General features: G+C 44.8%; 2 protein-coding genes across 3 annotated transcripts in view; one reads left to right on the top strand and one right to left on the bottom strand.

The window, feature by feature from the left end:
• The window catches only part of SCFD2 (sec1 family domain containing 2), a 212,965-nt gene extending 202,850 nt beyond the window's left edge, over positions 1-10,115 (top strand). The window contains exons 8-10 of one of the 2 annotated variants that reach the window (XM_050895667.1): positions 4,232-4,351; positions 8,418-8,536; positions 9,269-10,115. In XM_050895667.1, coding sequence (XP_050751624.1) covers positions 4,232-4,351; positions 8,418-8,510 — 213 coding nt within the window. In that variant the 3' untranslated portion in view covers positions 8,511-8,536; positions 9,269-10,115. Of the gene's footprint in view, positions 1-4,231; positions 4,352-8,417 lie in introns of both variants that reach the window. The other variant, XM_050895668.1, reaches the window with a different exon arrangement.
• Positions 10,116-11,689: 1,574 nt separating this feature from the next.
• Positions 11,690-15,583, bottom strand: RASL11B (RAS like family 11 member B). Its single transcript, XM_050895893.1, has 4 exons — positions 15,454-15,583; positions 15,314-15,370; positions 14,116-14,192; positions 11,690-13,267 (listed from the first exon to the last, which is right to left on the bottom strand). The coding sequence occupies exons 1-4, from the start codon at positions 15,581-15,583 to the stop codon at positions 12,800-12,802; spliced, it is 732 nt and encodes a 243-aa protein (XP_050751850.1). The 3' UTR covers positions 11,690-12,799.
• Between the last annotated feature and the right edge of the window lie 11,311 nt (positions 15,584-26,894).

The following is a 26,894-nucleotide window of genomic DNA, read 5'->3' as shown; positions in this document are numbered from 1 at the left end:
GCCAGTCCATATCACCTGCCTGGATTTCCAAAAGGCATCCTGCAAGGCACCTCATCAAAGGATTTTAAGGACACCGAGCATCCTTGAGATAGGAGAGAAGTAAGTATGAACAGTCAGGTCTCACAGGGGACAAAGGTCGTCAGAGGAGCTCCATATTCAGTGCCTTTTCTATAACTTGATAAGGTTCAACTTGCAGTGGGGACAAAGGAAGCCTATGAGTCAGAAATTGCCTTGTGGATGCTCTTAGCATGTTTTAAGACAGTCTTTCTACAAGAGCTTACTCTGCTTTACAAATTAGCCTATGCTAAGTGTTCATTAAATGTCTACAGACATTCAGTTCTGTCTTACTGCATATCCTGAGTTCTCCGTTGAAGAGTATTATGTAAGAGTATGAAGTCTATTATGGCAGTATGTACCTGTAAACACCTACATCTCTGCTAGTAAGAAAAATACCCTACTGTAAGGAATATATAACAGATGAGCAAGTGAACCTTATGTAGGATGAATATTTCATAGGCAGCATCACATACCTCACAAACGTCTCCATGCTTGCTCATTTAGTTTGTAGCCTGGCTTGTTGGCAAGTGCTCGATTATTACATGAATGAGTTTCTGACCAGCCTGTATTTCTCACACAAGAGGATCTTCTCCACTTACTGCAGCATCAGCACTGTAATTATTTCATGAGCTTCCTTATATTTTTATTTCTTCCTCAATGCCTGAATATAAATGCCAACTCACATAAACATGCTTCGGTACGTGATGGACTCAGACATGTTCATCCAGGACAGACTTTTAAAGATACCTCTCGTTCAGAAGTTGTTTCTCTGGTGGATGTGTTTATTTTGAAGCTTAGGGAAGGTGAAGGGAAAAGGCCTCCCTGCTGTAAGGATTCCTCTTTTGACTGCTGCTCTAGAACATGCGTGGTTTAGGATGATCTGAGCTTGGTAACATTGATACCAAGTGCCTTGCATGGCAGTCTGGTTTCTGGTGATCGATGTATTTTCCTTTTGCCAGTTATTCAGCTAAATTAATTGGTTTCTGGTTGGTCACAAATACCAGATGCATTGGTGCTGGTGTCCTGGTTGGCAGAGATAGCCCTCGTGGGGCAGTAGAAGTTGTTTCTGCTGACTTTCCTCAGAGAAAAAGGCTGTGTTTTGTGCTCTGCCATGAGAACAAACCTGTCCTCCAACCCCTTCCTGCTTCAGTTTTAGAGTTTTATTGACTGCTGTCACCCTGCTTTCCCATCTCCCCCTCTCCCTCTCCTCCACGCAGACACATGCACCAGCAAAGAGCCCTCTAACCATCAGCATCCTGAGGAAATGCAGTAGTGGTGGGCTCGGAGCTGGAGAGAAGGCTGATGTCCAGCTGGGATGTTCTGCTAGCTCAGGGAACCATTCCTCCTTCTTCCTTCAGGCTCCTTCGCTCAATGTAATGGTTTTGCTTTTTTCTTGGTTAGTCTTTCTAATTGCCTAAGATAACTATTCCAATTTTTTTAATGCATGGCATTTTGAACTGAAAGTAAATTTCACTTGGGGATTTTTGCAAAATTCAGATTTCACAGTAAATGTGATTCAGAGGCCTCAGAAATGTCCCAAAACAACCGAACTTCAGAAGGATCCCAGAAGATACACGTTGCTTTTGTTGCAGTCCATTGCAGTTCTTCTTCTGTATCACAGAAATGAACTGTGTTTAGCTACATGCAGCCAGTTCCTTCAAAAGAGAGAGCCTTGGGTGGCTGTATTATCAAACAAAAAAATCTTGGCAGGAACTTGCATTCTTAACACAGCCAAATATTTTGTACCCCAAGTATTGTCCTCCTTCAAAACACTTGTGCATAGCATAACAAAATTACAGATTCCAAGACCCTTTTCATTGCAATTTTAATTTAATTTAGAGTTTGCATGCCTAATAGTATTTTTAATATGCATTTCTGGAATTTGTGGTTTGAACTTTAGTCTTCTGAAAAATAATAAGTTTTATATAGGCACCATGTGTTTGGATCTAGGTTTATTTTGACTGAAGGAAATGATTTGTCAAGACATTTTCTCTTTAGTATTGCCATGAAAGCTTGTGTTTTCTGATTAATGCTCTTATACTGGGTGTCCTTTCAGTGTGTCCAATGTTATGCATGCATGTTTATGATGAGTTTGTTGTCGCTAGGAAAGATGTTAGGAAAGAGAGGCTTTATTCAATAGCAAGCTTGTGAAGTTCGAGCTCTTTGCATACGTCTTGGGTCATTCAGAAGCTTCGTGAGATGGAGTGGAGCTGTTGGCTCTGGCAACAGGGTTAAGAAGAGCAAAGATCCACAAAAAGGAATAAAACAGTAATTCCTGCATTACCTTGAAGTGCCGTAGCAGAGTGTTTTGTCAACTTTTATCTTCACCATCATTGCGAGCAGTTATTTCTTTAACCTTGTGTCACTGCTTACAGCAATTATGGCATGAAATACTCTAATATTTTAGCAAGTAATAGCTCTATCTGACCTGCTTTGTAAGTAAATATTTAGGTCTTACTTAAACTCCTCATGGTGTTTGTAATAGGAATGGACTTTTTTTCATTTGAGTTTGACACTATGTTATATGCAGATAGTAAGAAGTGAGTAGTCTGATGTGGGAAAGTGCATAAAGAAAGTCTTTGTAAGCCCTGGTGTATCCATTTAATTGGTCTGTTGGTGTAAACGGAAAATTGCTCAATATCGCACCAGAATTGCAGGACACCCTGCTGAATTGTAGTATGTATGCTATCTGTGCCATCAGTTCAATGAAGATGGCTGGCAAAGGGCGGGGAATTAAGAGAATAAACACCCCATATGCAAATACTCAGCTCACTAATACATCTATCTAAGGCTTTTTGTACTGGTTTCAAACTCCTTGGGAATTGAAGAGCTCCCTGCCTGGGGAGCAGCATTGAACAGGGAGTCCTGTGTAATCAAAGGCCAGCTAGCCTGGAGAGAGAGCACGCCATACCCCCGTGCTTGCTTCAAAGGGAAGAGTCTCTTCTGATGGTTGCCAGTCAGAAAGCCTGACGGAGCTGCAGGATGAAAAACTGCCCAAAGACTAAATATAGGGCAGCCACAACAAGGAATAGAAGAAGAGCTGTACCCTCGGGAGCTGGAGCCACAGGGATCAAAGATAGCTGCCGTGGTGGTGAAAGCAAAGGAACTGCGCTCCGCCCAAACACGGGTTGATGACCACTTTCATTCTGTTGAGTGAATGCTGTCAAAAACCTACGCTTGTCGAAGGAGAGGGGGCGGAGAGTCGAAAAAGGAGCAAACTAAACTGTTCTCACTGTCACTTTTCGGAGCCAAACATTTGGAGTGTTTCATACTCAAAGGTGGTGTGACAAGAGCAATTGCATGGGCTCCGTCAACATCACTCCCAAAGACTGGAGCAAGGTGTTGTCAGGGGAGTGGGTTTTATCAAGAAAGAGTGTGCTAGGAAACAGCAAAGTAATCAAACTTCTAGAAGTGGTTAAGAGGAAACTGATGTAAAGCATCACCTTCACGTTTAAAATTAAAACGCGGCTTTATAAAGTCTTAACTGAAGTGGAATGTTTGTGCCATTTTAATGATAATGGGGGAAAAATGAAACAAGTATTTTGTTTGAGCTAAAGTTTCTCTATATTAGTTACAACCCGGTCATAGAAGTATTGAAAACTCTGAAGTGAAACAAGCTAGAAACTGATTTTATACTATAATGAACCTGATTTATTTTCATTGGAGGAATTGTAAAGGATTATTCGCTGGACTGGTGAAAACACATTACTTACGATTCTTTCCATTGCTGGCCTCAGGCAGGGATTCTAGCATGTTTAGGCTGGACTCCTTGCTTCTACTGGGTGGTAATTTACCCCTCATTCCTTAAAGCCCCATGCGTACATGTATCCAAACTGTGCATCCACCCAAGTACTCTCCTCCCACTCTGGGAAAGGGAGGAAAGAAATGAAGAAGGAATGGAGGGAGAACCCCTCAGACCTCATGAGAAACTCCTCAAGGTTTCAGTGGAAGCCATGAAGACTCCATTTCCCTGGAAACAGTTCATTAGTTTTAACTGGGCACCATCCCCACTGATTTCCCTCTCAGCTGCTACAGAAACCAGCATTCCATGAATATTTCTTTCTGAGCTTCCTCATTAGTCTTCCTCCAGCAGCTCAGGGAGCCGATCACTGCTAGTCAATAGGTTTAGAGTTGGACTGAGCAACTACAAATAATGCTTTCCTTCATTTTACAGGTGAATCGCCCTCACCCTGGTGATCATCCTCTTCTGATCATCTTTATGGTTGGTGGAGTGACAGTCTCCGAGGTCAAAATGGTGAAGGATCTGGTAGCAACACGCAAACCTGGTACCCAGGTAAAAACAGCTCTAAATGTACAGTTCTTATCTGAACAAAGACTAAGACAATTCATCAGATAATGTTCCCTATAGCACTGGTACCAAACCTACACAAAGCCACAGCCACATGGACAGGAATGGTGTTAGGATTTTGCTGTGAAACATCTTTAGGGAACAAGTGTTCAGGCACCAAGGGTCTGTTTTACATGTTAGAGTGAGCAATAAGAGTTCAAACTCAGGTTGGAGAGTTCAGAACAGACTGGCATTATTCTGAAGGAGCTGTCATCATGTCTCAAAAGATTCATTTCTTCGTGTTCTTTATAAACAAACAGAAACATTTGCTGTCCAAAAGCCTACAGGCTCCCTGGCAGTGCATCTACAGGACATAGTGCAGGGATGCTCAGAAGGAGCCTGCCAAGGGTCTGGGTACCATCTAGTGACGTATCACTGGTGATCCTGCAGACAAGTCAATTGGCATTGCTGAGGAGCAAGATAAATTAGCCTGGATACAGTGGTACTGGTTTCTGGTCCAGGCCAGGTATCTCTGATAGATATTTGACCACTAGATGCCTTAAGCAGCCTGAAGCAGGTGATATGGAGAAAGCCCCAAGTCTCTGCAGCCCTTGGATGTGCTGTCTGACTCCTGGAAGGAGGATGGCTCCTGCGGTGAAGCTTCAATAGCATCCATGCAGCTGGTCTTTGCCTCGTCCACTCTCTGGCAGCAGAGCTTGACTGCAGCAGCTGTCATCTGAACGGAGCGGGGAGCGAGAGGAGGAGGATGAATGGGCTGTGGTGGCATCTGAGATGTTAAAAATCATTGTTAACTGTGGAGGAGCGTGTACAAGAGCAATCGGGTATCTGCTGAGTAGTGCAAATATACAGGGTAATCTAAAAACTGCAAAGAAGTGCTGTGTAACCAGCTGCATCGTAAACATAAGTCTAGTTTCCAGGGTGGCTTGTAAACATCTTGGTTTCAATTCCTACGGAATGCAGTTTTGATTAGTGAGAAATTGTTAGCAAAATGGAGCCAACCAAAGGCTGAGCAGCCCCTGGTTTTGACATGTGTTTTCCACGTTTTAGTTGTCTTTGCAAGGCAGTCCCAAGCACTATTTTGTAAGATGGAGTGCCATTTTTAGCGATTTTTTTTGATCTGATAACACATTTTCCCCAATTAGCCTATTGCTAATCTCCTTAAAACAGTGAATAAAATTCTTTCCCATCTTGAAGGGGGATTGAGTTGTGACACTGTGATGGACAAGTTAATCCACACCCAAAATGTATTAATACACCCTGAAAGATAAGCAGAGGGTTAACACGTGAGTTGTTGGTTGAGAACTATGCAGGAAGACTTTTGACTGGCTTTCTAGAGGGACTTGAGGCTTGACAGTGGTGACATGGGATCTGGTGTTGCTTTGCTTTGGCTTAACCCCAGTGGCAGGTCACCCTCTGAGGCAGATTCCTAAAGAATTTTAAGCTTTTACTGCATCTTGCCCTTTGTCCAAATGTGCTGTGTTAGAGGTGAAAGGACTTGGGGGGAGAGGCGGGAGGAGGAAGAGAAAGAAGAAAAGAAGCAGTTGTGCAAGTCTCTCATATAGAAAAGGTTTATGAGTTTGTTGGATTTACCTGGATTTCTGCACTATAGCTGTGAATATGTGCCACCTGTTTGGGATTATTCTCTTTTCAAAAAGCCAGGCATTTGTCTAACTCGAGCCAGTGTTTAACAGAGCTTTTTTGTGGTGTTCAGGCAATCAGGTTCAGGCATCAGGGGAACACTCGCCTCCCAAGTCCCTTCCAGTCAAACAAAGCACTGACATTTATACTAATTATTGGCTCTTGGAGAAATGTTGAGACCTGTGGGTGCAAAAATAAAGAACTGAGGAAAGTAACAGAAAAACTGACAGGACGCACTGATTACTTCAGCAGTTGTTTGGAGTTGAGGCAAATGACATTTAAATGTGGAGTAGGAGACACATGTTTCCATCCACAGAACTGCTCTGCATCTGAATATGAATGACAAATTTCTTTCTCATGAAGGAGCACAAAGGAGTACAGCGTTTCCTACGCATCATTTGTTTTTGGATGGTGGTTAATACCTCCCCTAACCTAGTGAGAACTATCCTACTTTCAAAGGAAGAAATTACCTTTTTTTTCCACTTCAATCAGGAGAGTAAAAAAAGGGGAAAGAGCATGAGTGGATGTTTCACCCTCCCAACATGCACAACCATATATGTGGTTGTGGCTGAGGCATGCAGACAGATAAACCCCTCCAAGATGCACCACCAGATGTTAGCAGCATCCTTCCCTGCCCTCTGCTGAGGGGGAACTGCCCGTTGCAGCGCAGTGGGTCGGGATGGCTGCCGTCAGGAGGGGTAGCCCTTCAGGTGAAGCATCAAAGACAGGCGAGCTGTACTGAACAAGGAGAGGTCTGCAAAGGAGATACACTGTCCTGAAGAGACCTGCCTGGAGAAGAGGTGGACATTACTTATCTGGGCAATTCCCCCCTTCTCTGTAAAAATGAAGGAACAAATATTCACATTTATCCCCCTCAATGAGCCCTCAGAGATATTGGGGGGAAAGGAGGGAAGTCCCACTGTATTTTGCTGCATCCTTTCTCAGACGTTGAAGTTGCAGCTCTCATTTTTCTCTCTGAGCTTGCTATTAGTTGCACAAATCCCCTCAGAGTTCAGTGGTGGGACTCCAAGAAGAAATTGCTTTTATCTGGCAGTGGCTGTTGTTGATGTTTGGCTTGTACACCCAAAAAACTTCGGTAACGTGTCCCCTTGTGTTTTTCAGAATTAAGCTGCATGATAACAAGATGAGCACATCTTGTGCTATAGTCTGATTCTCACGTAACATAAGTAAGACAGTGTCAGCCTTTGGCATCTGCAAATTACAGAGCGTTTTTCATCCATAGGAAGGAGAAGAGATAATCAGTGTTAGTTTGCCACAGATTGTGTGGGAGGACAAGGGAAGGGGAGAAGTGAGGGGGAGACTATCATCAGTACAGAAGGGACCTGTAGTAACTTAACTCCAGATTCCTTTCATTATTTGAAGTGAAAAGATGAAAGAAAGAACAACAAAAATAGTTGAAATGCAGCAGTACTGCACATTTAAGCCATGTGATGAAGAGCACAAGCGGTTTGATAGCTACTGCAGGAAAGAGACACACAGACGTACTCCGTTGTTGATGCTTGTGTTTCCTCTCCTCGGATTTGCACCGAAGAAGCAAATTCACGTTCAAGTGGGCTAGTAAGATAAATCTGCCCCCATGTCCCTGCCTGCAGTCCTGACCCTACGAACACTACTGAAGTTAGGGCTTGGCAAGAGCAGTGTCCTACAACTTTGACCCTGAGTTAGCTCCACGCAGGAAGAGCATACGCACTCGCTCCTTGCTGATAGCTTTGCCCTGCAGAGGAGCCTTCATGCTAGGCACCTGCATACTGGTTTTCACCTAAGAAAAACAAATACCTGCATCTAGCAGGGTGTGTATCATGGCTGTAGTGAGTGACGGTTTCATTCATCAGACCTGTCTTGGATTAAAAACTTGACCAAACAAAAGCGATAGCATCCCAGCAGTGCTTGAGGTTGAGCTTTGGTCCTGATGTGCAGAACAGCCTGTGCCTGGTCTGAAGAGACGTTTCTGAACAGGGACTGTGGCTCCCTGCAGCAGGCCGGCAGCGCCTCTGTGGTGTTTGCCTTACCTTCAACTGAGAGGAAACAGCCGTCACTCGAATCTGTGCTATAGGAGAGGAAACCCCTGCTTCAACAGCTGGTGCCTCGCAGTAAACACAATGGCAGTCACAACAAATCACTGGATAAGATGTGGGTAGAAATGAGTCAAAGCACACATTCATTAAGAGTACAATGCTACCAGTCATTATGCTCCTTAAAGTGATATAACTACAGTTATTAGCGAGCGGACAGTTTCACTGGGCAAGTTGCATTGCCCTGTCAGTAAACACCAGAAACACAGCCTGTCTAGTGCTGAGTGAAGCAAACACTTCATATCCACGGCTCATTAGTACAGCGATCAGTCTCAGTCCCCTTCATTTTGACTTGTTGTTTCTTGTCCCCCTTCTTTCAGGTAATTGTGCTCTCCTCTGCACTCCTGACACCACATAGTGCTATTGAGTTGTTGTTTGCCACAGACCGTCTCCAGCCTGACACCGATATCTGACGGGGGAGGATCTGTGGAGAAGATGAGTGAGTGCCTCAGCTGGAAACTTCAAGTCCCTGGTCTGTCGCTCTTCCCAATAGCCTTCCAAAAAATGACATGTCCCCTGCTACAGTTATGGCTCCAGCTGAAACGGGGTGAAGCAGCTGGGTATCTGGCTGCAAGGGAACATGTGCAGCTCACAGGCAGCTCTTCAAAATGGTCCAGTTGTCCAGCGACAACTCCCCCCTCCTTAACGGTAACACTGCGCGGTGCTGAATCACCCCAGCCCCGCTCTGCACAGCAAGGATGATCGCTTGTAATAATTCCCTAGAAAAGGAGCAGCTGAGGAGCAGGTGATGCTGAATTTGCACTCCCCAAGCAGTACGTTTTTCTCTGAGTATTCCTGATGGTTTCGCCGGGGTTGCTTCTGGTGGGGAATGCTGCTGAGGGAGTGAAAGGCTAGCAAAATCCACCCTCTCTGTCATGTTACCTTGCAAAACACATGTGCCTTATACAGCATTAACCGCCTCTGCTCTTCGTCCCTCACCCCAGAGAGGCGACAAGAGCACAGACTTGATTTAGCTGACAGAGCAGCTCCCAGTCCGGTGATGCTCTCCTGGCAGGACTGGTAGAGGCAGAGAAGCAGAGAGCCAGACTCAAGGGCTGGGTTACGTGGTTGCTTCTCTCTCAGCTTCCCGTTTCCTGCTCTAGTTTCTCCACCCACAGTCCCAGGAGAAAAGACTGTTTCTGATGGCACACTTCTCTGTCGGTTTACGCAGGAAGACATATGGGCTGTGATGGTTTGATGATAACCCTGGAAGAATCCTCCCCTCACATGCATTTAAAAAAGAAAAAGAGGAAAAAAAAAAAAAGCATGATCCCATTTTCAAGAGGCTGCAGCGACAGATTCTTTCTTGAGCTAGATTTCTGAACAGCATGGTTAGAGAACAGCTTTTGTTTTTAATTTATGATCGTGAAAGAGCCGCTATCAAATTCAGGTATGTAATTTTTCCGTATAAAACTTTGATACAATCTGTGATAAAAAAGCAGCAGCCAGTAGAGATTGTGATTGCATATAGCACCAAGACTTCCGAATTGCAGCATAAAATGGTGGAGCTCTAAAGCTGCATCCTCTTGCTTCATCCAAGGGATGCTAAGACTACAGCTTACCTGAGATGAGAATGTGAAATTGTAAGTGACATTCACTCTATCATAGCATTCTTTATTATGCCAAAGGAATAGATTACATGGGAAGTAGCTTTTTAACCTTTGTTCGCTAGCTAGCGTTAAGTTCTCTTAAATGTTTATAATGGTCTTCAGAAAAGCGTGCATTTTGATTGAAATTCACTTTTGAGTGGCTAGAAGGAAACAATGGACCCATTATAAAGCATGGACAATGTTGCCTCTATGGAAGAGAAGTTTATGACTATAGAATGGAACTTTGTGCTATAAAAAATGAGAAATATTATGAGATTGCAATGTTAAAAGCTCAAGAAACAGTTTGAACAGAGCAACTGGAAAGCAAATAGCCAGTCTCTGGGTTTCTCTTCTGTCCTTCTGTACTGTTTAATCTTAGAATATGGATGTTTTGTAAATTCTGTAATCAATAAAGCAATGCTCTTACAGTGCCAAACGTCATCCATCTTCTTCTCTCCTAGTACACAGGGCTACACATGCCAGGACTGCGTATTCCTGTGACCCGTTTTTCTTTTGCATTATTTGATTGCCCCTAAGAACCTAGACCTTCTGTCTCGGGAGGTGTACTAGAGGGGTTTCCACACCCTGCTAGTGGCAGAAAGGCTCTCCTACGTCCAGTGGCCATTGCTGGCCATTGAGTTCAGGTACTCACACCTCTGAGATGCTGCTGCTTTCCTGAGATGATGGAGGCTGGCACTTGTGGTCTTCTCTCCCTCACCTGTCTTTCATCAGATGTTCTCAGGTCTCTGACTTGGCCATCTAAGGACATACTCTATAGGGTAGTGAGAAGGCGGGGGTGAGTCTAAGCAGACGCTGGTGCTCTTGCACTTCCTATGGGTCAATTAGCTCCTCTCTGAGGCAGAGACTAGTTTTCCAGGCCCACACTTTGGAGGAATCTTTTCAGCCAGTGGGGCCACAGCTGTGGCAATGGATGCTGGATGGGTGCCGAGCCACCATCTCATACTCAGTAGCTGAAGAGATGAAAGAAGATGGTCACAAAAGCCTGCTCCTCTTCTAGACCAACACTGGAGTGGAGTCTTTCCAGCAGCCCTAGTGTAATAGCTCCTTGTTTGTAGGAAATAGCTGTAGTAGCTACACATAGCCTGTGCTCAGGGAACAGGCCAGGGGGATGAGAGGTCTGCTAGTCACATGTGAGCAGGAACAGCACAAGAGACTTTGCTTGGTCAGGTGCAGGACCACAGCAAGGAGTGTCTAAGCCCCCTGCGTGTGACACTAAACGATACTCAAAAGGTAGGAGGAGGAGAAAACACAAAGCCACCCTTGGCAAATGGGTTTACTACTATATTAGTAAGCTAAGCAGTATTTGGTAAGAAGCTCAGACTGGAAGGGCAAGCTCAGTTTTGTTTGCAAGTCCAGTCCTAAGTCACTTGGCTAGTAGCTCATGGTCAAAAAGATTATCATCAGCAGGACCTTGTCAGCATTTCCCTGCACCAGGTATTACAGCTGTGTGCTAACCAGGTGAGCCTGTGCAGCAGTCACCCAGTCCCAGCACAAACATCCTCCTCAGAAGAGCTCTCAGTAAAGCTACTTTAAACATGAATAAAATAGTTGAAGACTTGGAATTTGATGAAGTTCTTCATTGTGATATAGCTCAATACATAAAGCTTTTTTTTTTTTTTTAAAAGATAGTGAGTGTCACTTAGGAGACATGGGGTTCTTCCAGACTTTGACCTACCTCACAGCACTCCTTTCTCACTAGAGGTTTTTTGACAAGGGGAAATGAAGAATCCCATTTTAATTTGAAAGGTCTCTGCCTTATTCAGTTCCTCTTCTAAAAGAATTTCTTAAAAGGAAGTTGTAAAGCAGTTGTGAGAGCTCCCCCCCTGTGGTTTATGGTAATAAAGCAACAGCAGAGGCAGGAAAGGCCTTCTGACTGTTTCTGCAATGTATGTTAACTACCTTGAGAAAACTATTACTTTGTCTCAATGTTTCACTGGTTATTGCCCATTGTTTCTCACCCACAAAGAACACACAAGAAAACATGCAATTCAAAAATTTAATGTTGAACCAGGCTGTAAGAATGAGAAGTCCACTCCCTAGGAGGAGTAACTGTACACAAAATAAATAAGTTACAGTTTAAACAAAAGCACAACTGGCTTTTTAAAGTGCATGTGTATAAGGCCTTTAGCCTGTGAACTCTGTTGGCTCAATGTAAAAAAAAAAAACCAAACCTGTATACATACAAATCTGCCACATGTGTTTTAAGGATGAAGAGGGACTGGCTCAGCTCAGAACAAACCACCAGCTTCATTGCCTGGAGCCAGCCATGCTTCACACCAAGCCGAATCACAGCCACATTCCTTCTGTGCCTATTGCACACAGACAGAAGTGTCTTACACTGGCAGCTGTACTCAACTATCACTCCAACTCCACACTCACTCCTCAAAAGCTCCATGTTGGATCATTTAATCTGAATAGTATTTTTTTCAGACAGTAAAAAACCCCACAAGTTATTTGTAATTAGATATGTTTACACCCTGCAGACAATAGTTTCGCATACAAAGAGTCTGGTCAAGTTGTCAGCAATAACATAGCTAGTAAAAAAATAAAGGACCATTGTTTACAGTCTTGATACCCAGTCATGTCCACTTATTTTACACTTACTTTTACAGAATGATTTCATGTTTGCTTATTTGTTTTGAAATACATGGGAAATGAACAGTTCTACTGTGCAATAAAATTAAACAGATACATCGTGCTGTCCTTCATCCATGTGAAAACAAGACTCGAGTGGTTACTTCTGAACAGTGAACTGCAGTTCAGGGTGTTTCCCTGCTCAAGGACCAGCTGAGTTACAGCTAAAACGTTGTTTCTGCACAAATGAAAGCCAAATCTGTCCGACTGGAAAAAAGGCAAACTGAAAGCTTGTTTCATTTACTGAAAAGTTCCTTTTCCAAATGAAAATACTTGTTCTGCAAGTCACATCCTAGAACTATTTCAAGAGTTTTGGGTTTTAAAAAACTTCTACAGCCATGCAAAGGGCTACCGGAACCATCCTTCTTTCACAATGCTTTGGGCTCCAGATGTGCCAGTGTTAAACACCCCAGGTTTCAATCTCAGGCTCAAGGCTGGGAAGACCAACGGCTCTGCTGTCAAACAGAAGTGACAGTCCTCACTTTGGCAGACAAAGCTTGCTTAAACCTCCTCTTCAGATCCTGCATGTTGGGCGATTTTGGCCGTGGAATAAGAGAGGTTCTCCTTCTCTCGGGCGTGCTGGTTGTTTGCTGTTTACTGACTTCTTTACAGAGGAGATGGAAGGCATTGAAGACATCGTTATAGTTTTCACTGACAGATACTTCATAGAAAGTACAGCCCAGCATGTTGGCCAGCTGAAGTCCATGCTGAGGCTCCACCTCTTTGACATGCAAGAGATCAGCTTTGTTCGCGACGATGACAACAGGGACTGCGTTTCCTGGATGCAACTGTCGAATGTGATGGTAAAGGTGACTGAGTAGTTCATAGCTCTTATAGTCTGTGATGGAGAAGACAATCACCAGGGCATCTGCCCAGCGAATGCATCTGTTCAACTGCTCATTACAATGCAGACTGTGTTCACGGATCTGAAAAATGAATGGCCTCAAATTAGATAGCTGAAGTCATGAAAGATTAAAGGGACCTGTCTTTAAGAGTCTGTAAAGCCAAATAGCATTTTACAGCTTCAGACACATATATTTGCATTTCACATTGTAAGTACAAACTTAATCTGAGCGTGGCGAATAAATGCATATGTTGATTCAGCTGCAAAAAGCTGGAATTTAACACTGGAGTTTGCTATACTCAAATGGAAAATTGACCTGAGTAGTTCTGCATGCAGAGAAAGACTTTGTAGTTCCACAGAATGGGAAATTAACTGGCTAGACAGCAAGTCTGGGGAAGCAAAGATATGAGCTGGAAGCATTTAGACCTGGAGTGTTGCCCAGTTCAAAAAGGCAACAATCCAGCATTACTCAGGCCTATACATTCAAAACGTTAACTTCTGACACACTAATGAGCACAGCCACAATATAGCAGACTTTGCTTTCTATCATACACATTTATGAAGCTTGTGGGGCAGCAGTCATGACATTTTCTTCCACATGTACCTTATTTGCGCAGAATTGTTTTGGGGTTTGTGTCTAATGTTCCAATACACAGGAACAAGACACTTGGGTAATTCAGCCACTCAAAAGTAATGGGCCTCCAGCATACAAGTGATTCACCAAAACAGTGAATTGTTTTCTTTTACTACCAGCATACTACAGGCACTCAACACATGTGGCTTCACTGGTTAAAACACAGTTGACCACCTCTCCCCACACAGGACACCAGACTCTGGAACAGACCATAACAAGATGCTGCACGCAGAGGGACACACACACTCACAGATGTAGAGCTGCTTTGGTGAACTGCATGGCTGCATCGAGCTCACCTGAACTCCTGGAGTATCTTGCACTTGAATAGCCAACATCTCTCCGTCTATCTGGATGTGCCTGCTGTAGAGATTACCTGACAAGAACACCAACAGGTTCACAAGTACAGCCACCACTCTACACACGGACAAATGTTGCTTCTTCTGCCCATTAGTTGTGCAAGAAAAGTTGTATCGCTGCTTATGAAGTGCAGGACCAGTGTTACAAGTTTTTTGTGTGTAACAACCCATAAATTTATGATGTTACTAGAAGCCTGGGATTTAATCCTGCATTGACTTGTTCTGAAGCCTGGCATTTAATAATGTGCAAGTTGGAACTTAATCACTTCTTAAAGACTGTCTTAGCTTAGATGATAAAGGTAAGTGCGCAAAATAACCAGCTTTTATTATAGAAAAGCAGTTTGCTTGTTATTTAGTATTTCCACACTTCAGTGAAGCTCTCTGCTGGCTGGCCTGTAAGATTTGTTGGTTTCTTCATTTGTTTGGCTTTTTCAAGTCATTTCCTCAACAGAATACTGTATATTTTACATTCACATCTCAAGCAAGTATGTAACATCACCTCTTTGTCTTCCCCGTTAAGGTGGCACCGTCTAGACCATTTGGCTGCTGGCATTCAGTTTGCACAGAATAACACAATATTAGGTTTCCAGAATGTTTTCTTTTTTTAGCTAAAAGACTTCTTCAAAGAGGGACATTCTCACCATATAAAGTAAATTCTGCTCGAGAACAGGGACGCGGTAAAACTCGGCGCCAGTGAAGCTGTGAGCACACCCTGCGTGTTCGCTGGGCCTGGCGCGCCCCGTTCTGGGGGCTGCCGGGCAGGGGGCTGCGAGAGCGGCACAGGGAACAAGTTTTAAGCGAGCCGCCAGCCCTGCCCCATCTCGGTGGTTCGGGCCGGCACAAATACCTGCTGGATGCACCTGTAGCCCCGTTTTTAAGTTCTTTCTTTTACACCTGGGACCTGGCTCAGCGCTGGGTTTTGCACGCTTACTGCCAGGGCTTGCACCGCCCCCCCCGGCTCTCCAGCCCGGGCACCCCCCCCGGGCGGCTCCAGAGCAGAAAGCCGCCGGTGGGGCCGGGGCCCCGCTCTCCCCTCCCCCCGCGGTAACCCCCCCACACACCCCCCCGTCCCGTCCCGCCCGCGGAGGGCCCGATCTCCAAGACCGGCGGGAACAAAGCCGCGCCGCCGCTCGCCTACCTGCGTTCCTCTCGTAGTCGCCGATGAACCGCCGGGTGAGGAACCGCACCACCAGCGCTGCGGGCAGGCACAGACAGGCAACCGTTAGCCGCGCTCCGCCGCTCCCGCCGCCGCCCCCCCCCTCCCCCCGCGCCCCTCACCTGTCTTGCCCACGCCGCTGCCCCCCACCACCGCGATCTTGACGAGGCGGGGCCGGGCGGCGGCGGCGGGGCAGCCCTCCCCGCCGGGCGCGCACTCGGCGATGGTGCACATGCTCTGCGTCAGGCGCATCGCCGCTCCGCCGCCCCGCGCGCCCGCACCCGCCGCGGCCGCCAGCGCCGTTCCCCCGGCGCTTTTCTCGCCCCCGCCCCCGCCCCAAGCCCCGCCCCCCGCCCCCGGCGGCCACTCAGCGCGCACGGCCGCCGCCACTTCCCCGCCCCGAGCCCCGCCCCGCCAGGCAGAGCCGAGCGGCCGCGCGGGAGCGTGGAGGAGGGCGGCGGGGGGGGGGTAAGCGGCCCCGGCAGGGGCGGGGGGGCCACCGGGCGCCGGGCACCGGGCCCCGGGCGGGACGGAGCCGCGGCGGGCTGGGGAAGGCTGTCAGAAATGCGGCGTTTCTGGGCGTGATGAGGAGCCTGGAAGTAGGCGCGTGTGCGCGCGTGACCTCCACGCTCCTCGGGCGTCAACCACCTCCAGCGCTGAACGGCAACCGCCCGAGCCTTCCCGGAGATCGCGGCGCCGCGGTCACGCCTCGAACGCGGGCGGCACGGCGTCCCGTCTCTGTCACCTGCCTGCTCTGCACCCTGCCGGGGGTGCATCCGTCCTGCTCCCCCCTCGGGGCGGGTGTCGGGCCGCGTACACCTGCGGTCCCTCACCTCCGCCCACCGCGGGCAAGCGTTCCCTTCCCTCCCAGCCCTGCCCCGGCCGAGCACTTCGGAAAACCAGACTGAAATCAGAACTGCCGCGACGGCGGAGAAAAGAACTGAAACCAAGGGACGAGAGGCTGGGAAAGGTCTGCGCCCTCCCAGCTCGGCTGCAGTACACAGAAATGGGGGGAAATCGAGTAGAACAAGGGTATGGCAACGGTTAAAGAAGCAACAGAAGATGATGGCAAGGAAGGGGAAATATAAATGAGGGGTGGGTGGGAAACGGAGGACTGTACCGGCCTGGGAGCAGGGAGCGGTCAGCGTAAAGCACTCGAAACACTTGCCAGCATAAGCAAGGAGCCTGAGCAGCAAAATGGAGGAATAAAACCTGCCCATGCATGAAACAAAGCTTGCCAGGAGAGAGGTAACAGAGCAGGATAAAATCACTCTCCTGTATTCAGGAAAGACAGACCTCATAATAAAGGCCACTGGATAACACTGAATGGTAATTATGCAAAAAGAAGGAATAGACCCAAAGTGTTTGGCTGAAACCCACAGCAGGGAAGGTGTTAAAAAAGAGTCAGGGTTAGAACTGGGGGCTGATGGTGACATTGGCCAAAGACGGTCACCATCGCAGCAAGCACGCGTTTGTGCAGAGCTTTCCATAAGCTGCAAAACTATGTTCGCATATGGAAAAAGCTATCATCTGGAAGATAATGAAACAAATTGCTGCTCCGGCGGTAGCTGCTGCTCTCCCAGATATAAAGGTGAGAGCAGACGCTACGAATGATGCCTGGGGCTGAGCAGTGTGGGGCACAATAGAGGAACAGCTCGCTCTGCCAGCCACCAGACCGACAAGAGGTGACGGTGGTTTAGCTTTGTAAGTAGTGAGTACATTGTAAGGCTACTATGGGGAAGGTCATATGGGGAAAAAACATTGTCTGATAGTTGCAGTTTAAAATAAATAGAAGAGTAAAATGTAGGTTTATTAAAAGGTGTTCTAAGTCAAAAGGGGAAAGAGTAAGAGCCCTGATTAGAAAAAAATCAACAGGGCTGAAGGACTCAAGGACTTGAATACAAAGGAAAGACTGGATTGCTTTATGCCAGAGCGGCAGAAATGATCTGGACGTTGTATCTTAAGCCAAGGGGAAGGGTTTCACAGAAGATCTCCTGGCAGCTTGGTAACTAAGGTCACTGGAAATAGAAAACTTACAGGTAACGGTGAGGAGGACCTCTCTCCTAAGAAAGTTTTGTCTTCAAGATGAGGAAATACAGAAGATAAATAATGGCAGCTAGAAGCAGTTACTTCAACCAGGGAAAAAGAAACAGGGCTGTCATGCAGTGAGAAGGGCATACAGATTGAAGGAAGTCTGGCAATATTTACAAAATCAATAAGCATTTTGCTTCCATTTTTAATAAAGATGATTATGTGAAAGATGGGAGCAGAAGGAAAATGAGTAACGGGAAGAAAGTCGTGGGTAATTACTGCAGTGGGGAAAAACAAACGATCTCGTCCAGAGTGCAAACAGGCCAAGTGTGTGAAGATGAGGGTGAAAGGAGCAAGAAGTTTTACTGTAGCACTCAAATCATTCTGGAATGTTTGCATTAAAGAAAGGGAGGGAAATAATTTACAAAAATTTGGACACATTTTGAAGGAAAGAATAATTAAAGATACGGGAATAAATGGGATAAAATGAAGTATGCGATTACATGAGACATTGCTTCAGCATGATATCTTTCCCTGGTACAAGTTTGTTTCCCTTTTCCTTAAAGAAAGGAAATGTGGTAGATGTAATCTATTTGGGGTCAATAATACCTGATACTGTCCAGACAGGAAACGGCTATTTAAGCAGAAGAATGTGGGGCTCAGGAGACAACGACAGAGGGGTGTTTCATATGGGAATTGTCAGACTGAAGGAAAGCTGCTCTGTGGGATTCATCAAGGCTCCTGTCGTCCTTCATATTTTCATTGTAGCGGTGTCATCGAGAACACGAGCATGCTAAGGAAGCCTGCTGTTGGCAGAGCTGGGAGACATCACCAGTTCAAACAAGGGTGGGAATAGTATATTGGAGAAACTGCATGCCTCTTAGAACTGGATTAATGAAAATATAATTAAATTTGATAATACCAATGACATGCAGAGATTAATCACAAAAATTTCTTCCATTGACTATGAGATCAGCACTTGGAAATGAAAGACTAGTTAATCACAAGACGAGTAGTAGCTATGTAAAAAGGGAAACGTAAACCCAGCAATGTCAGGTAAGTAATTTCAGAAGAGATCTGCAGTACAATGTGTGATGCTGTCGGCCAGTCAAGAGTAAATGGAAGTGGAACAAGTATGGACAAAAACCAGTATGATGATCAGGGACCGGAGGGCCCATTTCAGAGGAGGATAAAAACACTTGGTGTATTCAGTTCGGCAAAACAAAGGAAGTGGGGCTTGGGAAACGGGGGAGCCAGGCAAGTTAAAACTAAGGGCCAATGTCAGCATGAGAACAAGTGGGTATAAGCTCAACTCCGCAGTCGGAGTAGCAAAACACCGGAACAGCCCTCTAACAAAAGTGGCAGGAGCAAAATCAAGTCTAACTTCTTTTGAATGGAGCTGGAGGAGTTTATAGAAGGGATTACATGGTGTGGTTGACTGCAGTGGCAATAAGATTGGATGACCAAGAGATCCCTTCTAGAGGCCTACGGAGAATATTCTAACACAATTCCATAAGTAAATATTTAGGCCAAACATATAGCAATGTGTGCAGCAGTGGTGTCTCCAACATGTAAAGGGGTATGGTAAAAAAGGGGAAATGGGAAAGGGTGACGAAAATGAGACAATACTTCAATAAACTGGTTTTATAAAGGAGATGATTAATTAGAGACTGGATGAAAGTGCTAAAATAACTGGAGAATGGGATATTCTCCCTCTGTCTCAGAACACCAAATCAAAACAATCAGCCAGATTGAAAGGTGGAACTTCTGGAAAAACTGAGATACAAAATATGTTCTTGTAAAATACGTAATTGAGCCACTGAGTCAATTGTTGTAGGAAGGCACTGGGACAAAAATTAAAATTATTGCTGTACAAATAAGGAGCGTGCATTTATAAATTATGAGAAAATGCATTTTTACAGTACTTTATGCTAGCACAAAATTCATAAGCAGCAGTAAATTAATCTCCTCAAATTTTGCACCAGTCTCTTAAGTATTATGGACCAGAAAGAGCTCTAACACAGTGTGGACAGGCTTTCTCATCCATCACTCATTTTAATATAAAATTTCTTATGTCTTCTCAGTTATGCAGAAGTGACTGCTGTCAGAGACAAGGTCTTAGCCTGGATGGTCATGGGTCGGAGCTGGTGGGAATACACGCTTCCACACTTCGGGGATGCATTTCGATAGTTTATTTTGTGCCACTGTTCAGAGGGTAAGTTTGCATGCAGCTTACACCTTCCATAAGGACACTTCCAATGACAGCCAGGGAATGAACCTTACTTTGTTATCTAGTGCTTTCGTAATTAAGTTCTCACACGTGTCTCAGAGAAACAAGTGGTGTGGACACGGTGTTCAGAAACACGGACAATGTCTGCTCACTCCAGATAAGTATTTACTTTCCGAAGCACTGTGAATTCTCTCTTTGGCTTTATAGGAGTAAATACAAGAAAGCTCTCTGCTTATGGCACAGTACATATGTCCCGTGCTACCAACATATAGAGCCAAGTCCACCAACCCCTGTGAAAAGCCCAAGAAGACCGGAGTTTACTCCCTCCTCTGACACAGCCCTGCATCACCTTCCAAGAGCGAAACAAAAGAGGGAGGGAACAGAGATATTAAAAGAAACTACATAAACAGGAAAACAACTTTTCTCTGTACTGGGAGAGATCTCCCGGCCAGCGAAGGCCAAGCTTACTGAGTAAGATAGGATCTTCATTCCAGGGCAGAGAAAGCGGGGGAGGGAGGGAGGAACATGCTCCATGCACCCTCACCTACCCACAGACCCTACCTGGTTTCTATAGCAGCACAATAGCAGACATTTTTCTCTCTCCACAAGAAAGCCTGAGTAATGTTCTGCAATTATATTAGTCTGCATTTTAATCAGATTTTATCTTCTCTCAAGCTTGCATTTTTTTCCCATTTCCTCCTTATGTAACGCTCCCAAACTCCAATCCAAGAAGTGAAAAGCTCAAGGTTTTCTTTTCCATTCAGGGCTGCCCATCTGCTGCCAGTATTTTTTTGTGCTGGTTTGTGCCCCCACAGTACAAGCAGTTGTTCTGCACACAGAATGCTGGTTTGATCTGAAAAGGGAAGGGGGGGGGAAGCCCCGATGGTGGAATCTCTTGAATTAATACAAGCTCTAATGCTTCATTCAAAAATGTATATAAGAGAGCTTAGCAGAATTTTTGATTTCCATTTTAGGAATGCCTCAGGATCTATACTAAGCCTTCTAAAAACTGTGGCATTAAAGTGCCATTGCCGGCCTCTCTGAATCTCACCTTGTGTTACAACAGAGTCAGTTCGTCAAGGGGCTAACGCCTGGGTTACATTAGGAAAGGTCACTGGCAAGTCCTGCTGTGCCAGGCAAACCGTAGGACGATGCTTACACCGGCAGAGGAACGCTGGGCCTGGTACAGGTTCTCTCAGTTGCTAAGCAAATGAAGAGCTTTTTGCATATACCATCTGCAAGTCTAACCTCTGCAGATCCTTTAACTTTGTGGAGGCACCACACAGAAGTCGCATCCCTGAAACTACAAACAGGAAAGGCAATGTTTCGGTTACCACCTCTCCAGATTTCAGCTGTCGCCTCTGGGCGAGCAGCGACTGGCCCCGCAGCTCTGCTGGTGGGAGGCCCTGGGTGCACGTGTCCTGCCCTGCTCAGGGGGGTCGGCCAGGATGGCACAAGCCCTCATTGAACGTGGCTTGAGCTGACCTTGTTCTGAAGTGGAAAGATACTGAAAGCTTTACGTTTCTAATACAACTTCTTTAGCAAGAAGGAGGTAAATTCAAGTCATGCCTACATACTACAACAGAAAGTTATGATGAGTGAACATGTAGGTTGCAAAGTCAAATGCAGAAAATATAGGAAATGCCAGAAATAAGATTGCCTGGGCAACCTTAACTCATCCTCCCACATGCATATGCATTTTCTTAGAGCCTTAATTGCATAATGTCATACCATTACACTGTCTCCTGTCATACTGGCAGTCTGTCTTCTGTTTGCCCAGGGTAATAGAGCACCTAAATATACTTGAAGATCTGGATGTTATTCAGCATTTCTTTTAAATCCTCAATTAATCAGCCCGTGGTGCAACACAGGAAGTATTCCCTTAGTACAGGAATTACTAACTCCTTCATAGGCTTGTCATGGTGTATAGCAAAGATACATGAGAAAAGTTCAAACTCTAAGTCCACTAGGCTGCCTAAGTCCGGCATGTACCTGCCACTTAAACTCCTTTCAGTTGCTACCTCATCTTGAAACACTTCAGTGCTTTATACACCGCAATATTCTGCAGCGAAGTCCCGTAGACACACTGCATTGAAGCAGGGCCTGTAGCCCTGAAGTTTCTGAGATGAGCAGTTGAACCACCAGGAAGGAGTCCTTCTCTCTCTTTACCTGAATGCACATCAAATCCCTCAGGGCAGTGGAACAACTTTGACGGGAAGACTAAAAAAGCCACATCTCGGGCTACACGCTAGACCAGGTGTCTGCGCTTGCATCTGTAAATGTCACAGACCCAGGGCCAAGGGCTTCCTTGAAACTGGGGAGAAAAGAGACGACCTGAATATATAGGAAGCAAGCGTGACTAGAGCATGTTAGGCCAGGTACCTGGCAGGGAAGGGTGGTGGGATGGGTGAGAGCTCCCCAGGAATACCAGGCACAGGTCTTCCCACCCATGCTCCAGGTGTAACTGGTGCAGCGAGGGGCTGTGAGGGTGATCAGGGGAAGAAATGCCAATTTTACAAGAAAAGAAGAGGAAAGACAGGCTTGTTTAGCCTAGCAAATGGTGCCTGCGAGGGAAGATGATAATCATCTGCTGCCAGCTCACACAAGAGGGGTCATGGAGGAAAGGAGAGCTCCTTAGAGCAAGGAGCAGCTCGTCAGAGGGTTTTCCTTATGAGTGGGTTTTGCAGACCTTAAATGCCTAAAGGAACTAGGCACTCCACTCTACTGCCTTTCACTAGGAACTGGAGCCACACACTATTTTAAAAATGCAATTATTGTTACCAATCTGTAAGTAACAGTTTTAAAAAAAGCCTGCAACTATAGAGATATCCATAAGCAACCAGGTGATCCAAAACATTTTGTCGATAATCCAAACTAGATAAACGATAAAAATGTAACAGGGAAAATTGGGAAGTAAATGATTCCCACTTGGGAAACACTACTAGTAAGCTATATAGCTACGTAGATATGCAGGCTACAAGAAGCTGGTTATATTTTGCTTCACTGTGTTTCGGTATCATAAATTTCTGTATTCTGTTTTGTCTGAGGCTAGAGCCCATTGGTGATGCTTTGTGAAGGATATCTTTTAAGGCATTTAAATGAGCAAGCACTGCTGCCTATGAGGCAGCCTTAACAGCCTTAAAAAAATTTTATTCATCGAAGTTTCAGGATAGTCATTAGCATTCACACCATAATTATGCAGGCAGATGACTATAGATAGGCAGCCGAAAATTGTCAGAGGAATGGCATTCATTTTTATTAGCAAAAAAAAAGAGACTTTGGAGCTACTGCAACACCCAACATTTTAATAACAATCCATTTTTCAACAATACACTGTTCAGCTGCCTAAACATGCAGGAGGATTAAACACAGGAAGCTTAAGAGCAGACTGTCAGCTATGTTTGTTTTCTATAAATCCCTTTGTGATGATGATGAACTGCGCCATAACAGAGAAGGACAGTTTAGTGTTATTGTATAGATGACTCATATAGTCTCTACGGTTTGACAAGAGCACAGGTTTTTTTCTAAATAAAGCAAGTAGTCAGTCCAAAAATAGAAGTAACACTTAGAAGAATGCAGCTCCTGGAGGAATTACAAATTCCATCTACCAAAAACACAGAGGTTGGTATGCTGGGGCATCTCTGCTGAGGATATTGTGTGAAAGGCATTAATTCTTCATCTGGAATGTAAATCTATGCCGTCCAAATGGGATTTAAGTATTTCAAGGTAGGACTTCAGTTCCTGGCTGGAACCAGTTTTAACCGGTTGGGCAATTTTCATGGTCATTTTTATATTTGCTTTCTTGCTCAGAGCCCAGAGTTATTTGCCCTGTGCTACCTGCAGCGCTGCGGCGTGGTATGGCTGGAATGGGTCCCCAGGCGAGGAAGGAAATGGGGCCCTGGTCCCGCCAGCCGCCAGCTTTCCTCCTCTCTTCACCCCTGGCAGGGCCTCCCCCGCCAGTAGGCTTCAGGGTAATTGCACTGCTTGCAAAGTCGAAGGGGACACTGCCCCTGCAGTGTATTCAATTGCACATTTTAAGGTTTAATGCCATCTTATTAGTAGGAAGAAGAGGAAAGCATCGGTTCCAGGTAGAAGGAAAGCATTTCCACTCGTTTCTTATGCTACGCCAGAGCACTTTTCCCTTCTCCCTAAAATATTAGGAACTTTGAAAACAAATGCTCTCATTTGCCTGAAATATCCTGGAGATGGGTTTCTGTGGCTGAACTACAACTTACCTTTAACACAGTCTCGCTGAATTCTCAAAAACAAACAAACAAACAAAGTCTCAACTTATGAATCCATTAGTCATGTTTCCTTACAGAATGAATTACAGAAATCTCCACCAAATGAGAAAGGAAAATACTAACAGAGAACAACTTATTTTCTAGCTTCTAGCTAGAAGCTGTAGGGGTAAGAGCCTAGGACAGGCTGTGCCTGAAAGCCTCATGCACTGATGCACCATAGTTCAGGGTGAGTTTTACCCAGCTGCCTAGAAACCATTTGTAATTCAAGCCAGGTTGAAACTACATCCTGAGAGGAAGTTTGTGTTCACACTGTCCAAAATAAAGCCCATCACTACTAGTGCTTGTCGGACACAGGTGAAAATGTGAAAGAAAACCTGTGCTTAAACTGCTTCCACTGAGAAAGGTCCCTCTCCTGGGTGCACGCTGGGGCAGCAGGTCTGCCAAGAGAGACGAGCGTGAGGACAAGGGAGCAAGCCAGCTGGCTAAAGGCAGAGGGACTTTCTATCTGGCTTTGTTGCAAGTAGATTTAATGTGGGCTTTCCTTAATTTCTGATGTCCAGGGAGTCACATTGTTACAGGATGGCTGCGGAAGGGAAGCAAATACAGCGCAGCAGTTGCCCCCTGTACGGATGGCATGGACAGCTTGGACTGGAGGTAGCCTTACACATACCAGCAGGTGACTGGGCTTTTCCAAGACTCATCAGTGGACAAGCCACCATTTAGGAAGTAGGACTGGGCTTAATTTTGCTGTTACAAAACATAAAAACCCCTGCAATATAACCTAAACAACCAAGACAGCCAGTGGCTCATCCTCATTTTTGTGTTGCTCCTGCTTAGACCTAATGACAAGTCTCTGCTTTTTTCAGGGACGCTTTCCTGTGCTTGGAGCAGGTTGCAGAGCGATGACTTCAGTGTTATTTAGCTACCAGTGGGCTCCCTCTGACCTTAGGACTTCTCTGCCTTCTTATATTAACTGGCAAAGGGAGGACCGGAGCTACAGTCTCCATTAAATGTCAACTTGAAATACACTGCACTTTAAATTTAAGATGAAGGGGCATTTAAATGCAAAGTACTACCCTTTATTCATTGAAGTATGTAAGAAAATGCTCCACTACATGCTACCATACTACTGATGCAGTATATATTTTGCTACAGGTTTGGTTCCACCTGTGTTGATATCAGTAACAAAGTTTACATTAATTTTCATGGTACAGGAATAGAATTATTCACTGCAAAATGCATTCCCATAGTGTAAGTTGGGCAAAAAAACAGTATCTAGGAAGTCTGGGAAAATTTATGCTTTTTCACAGTTGCATTTGTAAAACAGATTTTTTCTTTTAATTTGAAAAAGAATTCTTACCAAGACTGACTTGTAACTCAAGATATGATTCAAATTGCTGAGATGAATACTAAGGATGAGTGTTAAGCTAGCTATAAAACAAGCTATATGCTTGCTAAGAGCATATAGAAAAATTTGTGTGATAAGTCAGGCTTAAGAGCAATTCTAACTACAGTCAACTACTGGAAAATTAGACAATGTTGAAATTTAATACACATTGAGTTTTTACTGCGTTCTAGACAAAGAATCATTGTATCTGCAGGTCTAACTACAAACAATAGTAATTCTCCCCAGCAGTTATTGTCAGCATCTCTCCTGGATTCCCGTGGGCATGAAAGGGAATAGGTTTCGCAGAAAAATAATTAGGAGAACCAGTCAAATGAGGTGTTATTCCAGCCATACTACTTAGGTGTAGATGTGGACAACAGCTGACTCACTGCTTAGAATCACACATTCTCTCACGTCTTGGCATCTGAAATAGCTGAAACATCACAAATTGATAATAGGATTTCTAACTGAGAAGTAGAAGTATTTTGCATTAATATTACATGCAGCCATGAATAAAACATTAACACATAACTACAATGTTTTTCACTTATATCTGAGCAGTAACTGCAATCTCAGCTGTTTCAAAATATGTATTCTTTCAAAATACCAGAAGGCAGTTGTACATAAAAGATTCGTTCTCTTCTGGTGTATGAATCAGCTATGAAAGAACTGAAGTTGCAATTCATTCTCCTGTCCGCTCAGCAAGCAGCACAACTACATTATTACTGATTTGGGAGCGATTGTAATGTTATAATTAACTCTGAGATAAAAACTTCTGAAAAAAAGTCAGTGCTCCCTAAAAATATTCTGAGGAAAAAAAAGAACAACTGGCTGAGTCTACAACAGAGCATAATTTTCTCTAACTCTACTCATACAGTATTTTCTAAACCAACATTTACATTTATAATGGATGTCCCACTTTCTTTGACTAGCAAATCATTTGCAGAAGTAGAAACCTTTGTTCAGAATTATAACAAGAGATTGCGTTTACAGAAAGAAACATTTTTTTTTCAAGACTCCCTGGAAGCTGTACAGCAGCTCATCTATGCCAATTTAGTTTACAATTTTTCCTAACACTAGGACAGACTGTCCTTTAGCTGGCAAAGTAGTACTAAGCAAGGATATTTTATTTATCATGTCTTATTGTTTCAAATAAAATACAAAGGCAAATTATGTGAGTCTTGGTTTGTGTTTCAGGCTTGTAGTTCCACCTGAACTTGAAAAAGTGCCCGACATATTTTCAGGGAAAAGCTCTTCAAATATGAGAAAAGAAGCATCCAACAAGTAGAGAATGGAAAACAAATTCTGCAAAAAAAGCGAAAGTGAATTGCAGCCGGCACTTGGGAAGGGGAGAGAGACAGACACCGCGGGCAGGCTGGATACAGAGCCTGTGGTAGTATTCTGGGAAGTGAGGGGTCTGGGAAGAATGCATTCACCCTATAAGATTTTGCAGTCCATAATGCGTAGGTTTCTTAAATGGAGCTATACCGCTGTGTTCTGCAGGTAGTTGCTTCAGTCATGACATCCTCAGAGTTTTGTCAGTCACCAAGAGCTACAGCAATGATATGCAGCAATATTCATGCGCTGAGAGATGAGCCCTGCTGCCACCCCCACCTCCCGGCTCTGCTGGGAACCATTGACTCCTGCAGTCCAAGCAGCAGAAGGAAATGC

This window comes from Gymnogyps californianus, chromosome 4 (genome assembly GCF_018139145.2).
Source record: "Gymnogyps californianus isolate 813 chromosome 4, ASM1813914v2, whole genome shotgun sequence".
NCBI classification, from domain to species: domain Eukaryota; kingdom Metazoa; phylum Chordata; class Aves; order Accipitriformes; family Cathartidae; genus Gymnogyps; species Gymnogyps californianus.
The sequence above is the reverse complement of the archived record's forward strand: the minus strand, read 5'-3'. Positions and strand labels throughout refer to the sequence as shown.